The 5424-nt window shown below is 36.5% G+C and overlaps 1 protein-coding gene across 1 annotated transcript; it reads right to left on the reverse strand.

The window, feature by feature from the left end:
* Nucleotides 1-1028: 1028 nt before the first annotated feature.
* LOC107823312 (uncharacterized) lies at nucleotides 1029-5424 on the reverse strand. Its single transcript, XM_016649938.2, has 9 exons — nucleotides 5092-5424; nucleotides 4736-4840; nucleotides 4522-4638; nucleotides 3164-4044; nucleotides 2966-3065; nucleotides 2822-2881; nucleotides 2492-2575; nucleotides 2258-2374; nucleotides 1029-1714 (listed from the first exon to the last, which is right to left on the reverse strand). Exons 1-9 carry the CDS (start codon nucleotides 5152-5154, stop codon nucleotides 1412-1414), a joined length of 1830 nt encoding a protein of 609 aa, XP_016505424.1. The 5' UTR covers nucleotides 5155-5424; the 3' UTR covers nucleotides 1029-1411.

Here is a 5424-nt window from a genome sequence, read left to right on the forward strand (position 1 = left end):
CGGATGTTAGCCCTTGTAAAACACTGATCCCCATGGACCTTATGCCCACTGCAAAAAAGAGAAACATAGATGTCACCGTGGCACCTAGTTTTTATTACAACTGAACAAATGACATCTTAAGTTTCCTTTGTTGCCAAATTTGTTTCGTCTAGCGTGACAACAATTTGGGTGTTGGGTACTGAAATACACATGCACATTGATCGTAGACGGGAAAAGAAAAAAAAAAGCTACTATTTTATTTTGTGAAATAGCCGTTGCCGCTAATCACATTAAAAGATGGTTTTTCTTGTTTTCTGATGAAACTGTATGAGTGCAGAAGTCGTTATTTACTTTCTTAGTTCTGTTTTTCTTTTTTGGTACATCTTCAACGACTATGCCGTGATTTTATTTGTCGGTCCGTGAATGTCTCTTTTAGCGACTCTGGACAACCAACAGCACATCTTTCTATAAAACATGGTCCAAAAAGTTTACATGAAAGGACAGTACTAGTTGAAAATTTCGTTATAAACATCAAAACTTTTCATTCCTACACAACCCTACTACTGTGTCGTTATGTTTTGCAATCCAATTTTCCATCTTCCCATTTCTGTCCTCTTTCATTTTACCTGTTTGTTTCTTTTGTTGACTGAAACAAAAACTACTTCATAGACTATATTTAGGGTTTAGTTTAGATAATTCTAACAAATTTGATTAAGCCAAAGCAATACAGGAGAAAGAGTAAGTGAAGCGGAAAAATTGACACCTCACTAACATGATTTTATATCGTCAGATACTTTCAATTACATGACTTCTCGACTAAGCATAGTGAATTTCAAGATGAGATCCCCGACTTTGTATGATACAATAAACATTTTTCAAGCTAGAGCTCGCATTGGATGTCAAAAGTCAAGGATTCAGAATAACAGCATCGATGCATCTAATCTCTATTTTTATTTTTGAAATAAAATTTACATATCCCAAGACTATAAAAATAAGTACCATAGAGGATAGATCACTAATTTTTGTAGTATAAAGTGTGTGGCAAATTGTAATCAAAGAAAAAATTGACTCCAAATATTCATACTGTCAAACGAATTGAGACAGTAATGTACAACGGCAGTGCCTGAAAAATGTAGTCGAACATAAACCACCTTGAGTACTCAGAATTTAACGCTACACTTTTAATATACTCTGATTCCACATCCTGTTTCAGTAACACAACATTTTTATTTAGATTCTTGACAGTATGATCTCGTTGAGCTTATTACTCTCCAGGGGATACAAAGAATTGTGTAATTTTGAATTTCCTACATTCTATACTGGTATCTGGAACAATATCAATGACCATTACTATGTCCAAAACCACTTCAGTCTGAATCTGTATGCTTCTCATATACGTGTACTCTGTCGTGTGCTAGTAATTGTTTTCACTTTATTGGTGTATAAGGTACCTGAAGCTGAAATTGTAAGGCGTTACTTGTACTAATTGTGAAAGAGGCTCTCTTCCTCGTCTTTCGAGGCATTTAATAGTTTCATTTCTAAGTTCATCTGGCAGCTGGAGGCACACCCAATCTAGCAATGCATCCAAGTCTTTGGCAAAATCAAGAAGATACCAGTCCAACAACTTTGGGATTATGAGCTTATTTGTTGCTGAAATACCAACTGCTGCTTGTAAATAGTCTCTTTTTGCTGCTTCCAACTGCGTCTCTACTTGAGATGCAGTATACACCCTCACCTTCAGAATATAAAAGATTACAACGTAGAATTAGAATTACTGGACATAAAATTGACCCTTGAGACATTAAGTTGGCAGTACAATAGGGCTAACAGAAAGATCGATACCAACTAATTACAATCCGTCTCAACTATTAGCAGCAATAGAATATCAATGAACCTAGTGATAAAATTTTCCTTTTTTATAATGAAGAGCCTAGTGATAGGAATATTAAAGCGCACTCTCTCTCTCACGACGTACTTCTTTCTCAGTCAGAGAGACTTCAAAAGATGAAAGATTGACCAAATCATTATACACCTTACAATGAAAAATTAAGCTTGTTTACTTCTTCATTAGTGCAATTACCTGATTTCTTTTTGTAGCCATTTTATTTGATTGAAGAAAGTTCTAATTATGTTGAGAAAACATTACCTTTAATTAAAAAAAATCTCAAGACACATCAGAAAGCTATACCTTTTGAAGTTTCTAGTTCGGAAAAATGATTAATCAACCCTATGATTCCACTAAAACTGAGAAGGTTATGAAAATGGTCGACGAACTTACTGCAGGGGAGGACCAACTTCCACAGGAGAGTGCAAATGTGACAAGAGGTTCGGACCACTCCAAGCCAAAAACACTGCGAACCTTCAGCTCGTTGTCTTTCATTGACTTTGAACAGGTCTTTCAAGTGATGGAAAATAGCTTAAGAATTTGTTGAACGAAAGAAAGATTTAAAAAAATTGCTCTAAGCTCACACTTAAGGCGAACAGATTAAGGAACATGGAAATGTTAACTTACATATTTTAAGTGGTATGGAAGCCTCAAGATGAAGTGCTCTATCATGATTGCATTTAGCAAATGCCCTCCCACATTAATTGTTGCCTGATGAAGAATATTCAGAAAGTTAACAGATTCTGGAATTCATTTGCTGCAGTATCAGAAAAATCTACAAGCCGGATAGTTTTAACTGATCCAGGAGTTCTAGAAAAATTTTGAACACAAGAAGGCATAAATGCAGCCCAAAGATTAATATTTACAACTTTATAAAGCAGAAACATGTATTAACGAATCAACTGTAGCATCAGCAATATTTGAAGAAAAATGGACTAGAATGACCGCATAACTTGCCTTTTGCATTAGTGAGACAACTTGTTCAGCGGTCTCTGGAATCCCAAGCTCTAGAAATGCCTGAGAATTCACGACAAAAGAAATTATTTCCTAAATCGAGTGAGATATTACTTGGTATTTTTGCTTAAAAAAGATGCCCCTTACATTCATCACACAGGAATTGTATGTGTTTATCCAGAAAGCGAGCTTCTGCTGATGGCTCAAACCCTCTAATTTCACAGATGATAGCTTGCCGAGGAGTATCCTTATGTTTAAAATGGAAGAAGGCACAATAAGGACATGCAAATCTATAGACTCCTTATTCGTAATTACTAGAAAATGAAAGATAGGCCGGAAACTTACTTAAGCCTGTGAATCAGAAACGAAGCATTCATTTTCCGGTTCAGATTAACAGAGTTAGCATCTATGTTAAGTATATATCTGTATCTGCCAATATCTTGCTTCCTGAGTTCTGAACAGATGGAGTACGGATCTTGTAACTCTCTTTCTCCGTTGCTTTCATTGAAAACTTTTGCTCCTAAAGAGCAAAAAGATTCTGGATTTGCTATCTTCCCTTTAGATGTACTCAACCTTAATAAGATGCTAGACAAGCACTTTATAATGTCTTCAGAGATTTTGTTTTCTGTGGTTTCAGCTTCCAATTCCCTCTCATCTAAAGAAGCTAAACAGCTCTCTTGTGTCTCTTCTACAACTCTGCACTGAACATCTGCTATTTTACTTACCGATTCAGGTTTGACTGGAGGCCTTTTTGATAAGGTCTTAATCGTGTTGACTTGCTTTTGTGGAGATGGCTTATGTTTAGTATAAGTATCAGACGAGTGATTCTCTTTTCCTAGGCTATCTTCCAATGAGTCATTGCAATTCTTAATAACAGCTTGTCTGCTATTTGATGTGTTATCAGAGCAAATCCTCGAGCTATCAAAGACTGATTCTTTTAAATACAACTTTCTACTTGAAGCACTCCTATCTAGAGAAGGAGAAGGCCGTGATACGCATGACCCAAGGTTGACTTCGCTCAAGGATAATGATCTTGAATGCCTTTGTTTAGGACCTTTACCCGGCAACTGAGGGCATGAATCAGGCAAATGGTTGTCGTCAGCATTTCTCCTTGAGCATGTGGAAACTGCTTCTTGATAGAGACCTTGTCTATAATTAACAACCTGTACCTCAAGCCGGACCACCTCTTCTTCCAAAACAGCTACCTCAGCAAGAAGCTCTAGAGTCTGCATTATTGTCATCGCACAAATTTGAAGGTCAATTTTTAGTCCAGAACTAAAACTTTTAAGCAGTTGAAAGTTCAACTGTATGGATAATTCTGTTATTAGTATTTTTTAAGAAAGTCCTTCTGCCTAATCAATCCCAAAAGCTAGCTCATCGGGTAAGAATTGCCCGAGACTGTATAATGAGACAACAACCCATTCCCTTTACCAATGAGGAACTTAACACCCCTGCATATGGACAAATATAAAATGAGAGCTCAACATTTAGTTAACCAAAAATAGGAATTGACCTCGCTCTGATACCATGTTAAATAAATGGACCTTGAGCCTAACTCAACATCAAAATCTAGCTTATGAGGTGAGGATCGCCCAAAGACAATATAAGGAGTCAACAACTCATTTCCTCAACCAATGTGGGACACTTTAAACATCTTTTCTTTATCAAGAGGTAGAAGTAATATTTGTAAGAACACTACTAACATATTTGGGAAGATAGGGAGGAAGGCGCGGTAGAGTTCCTAAAGGTCTGTAAAAAGCCCTCTCCAAAGCTCTGTGAACATTTTCTTCATGCCTCAGCTTCTTCTTTAGCTTATCAACCTGCCAAATTTGAAAGGCAAAACAGACGAGTATATTAAGACCTCAAGGCCAAATATGGAAACTAGTTTCAGAATAAAAAGAAGAGATAAGAATATACATCTTGAAGTAAGGCTAATTTTCTGTCTCTTGCTGCTTGACGCCGATTGACTCTGGACTTGTCCGCAGACAAGAATTTGGTTTGCTGCATTTCCATCTTTTTCTCCTATCAAGAATTATTTCAGAGTCAATTAACTATAATGAGCTGTTTAAGCAAAAGGGGTCTTGAAGATATATCTTTGAATCAGATATATTGGATTCAAAGATGACAACTTTTGCCAGTACAGACTACAGACGACAGTTAATAATTTAGTATCTCAAGACAATGGCCAAAAAGAATGAAACAGGGAAAAAGAGGAATCACAATTATTTAGCATAATCACCTCATGCATATCAAAATTGAATAAAAGAACTCACATATTGAGGATGCAAATTAGGAACTTTTTTGGGTTGCATAGGTGGCCGGAATCTGTTATTCATCTCTCCTTATTTTCGTCAAACCCATCAAATTTTAAGGTAAATTCCAACCCAAATGATTTTCGAGAAGAATAAGAAATTCAGACAGGTGGAAAAAGAACACACAAACATATGAGAGAGGGAGAGAGAGTAAAAGAAAGAAAATGTGGAGGAAAAGAGGAGAGAGCGGGAAAGTTAAAGGAAACAGAAAAGAGAGTGAAGAGTGAAGACAGAGAGAGTAGTGGGATTGGGGAACTAGAGGAGCATCTTTGTTTGTGTGTATCAACATTGTCA

Source organism: Nicotiana tabacum, chromosome 3, assembly GCF_000715075.1.
Source record: "Nicotiana tabacum cultivar K326 chromosome 3, ASM71507v2, whole genome shotgun sequence".
Lineage (NCBI taxonomy): Eukaryota > Viridiplantae > Streptophyta > Magnoliopsida > Solanales > Solanaceae > Nicotiana > Nicotiana tabacum.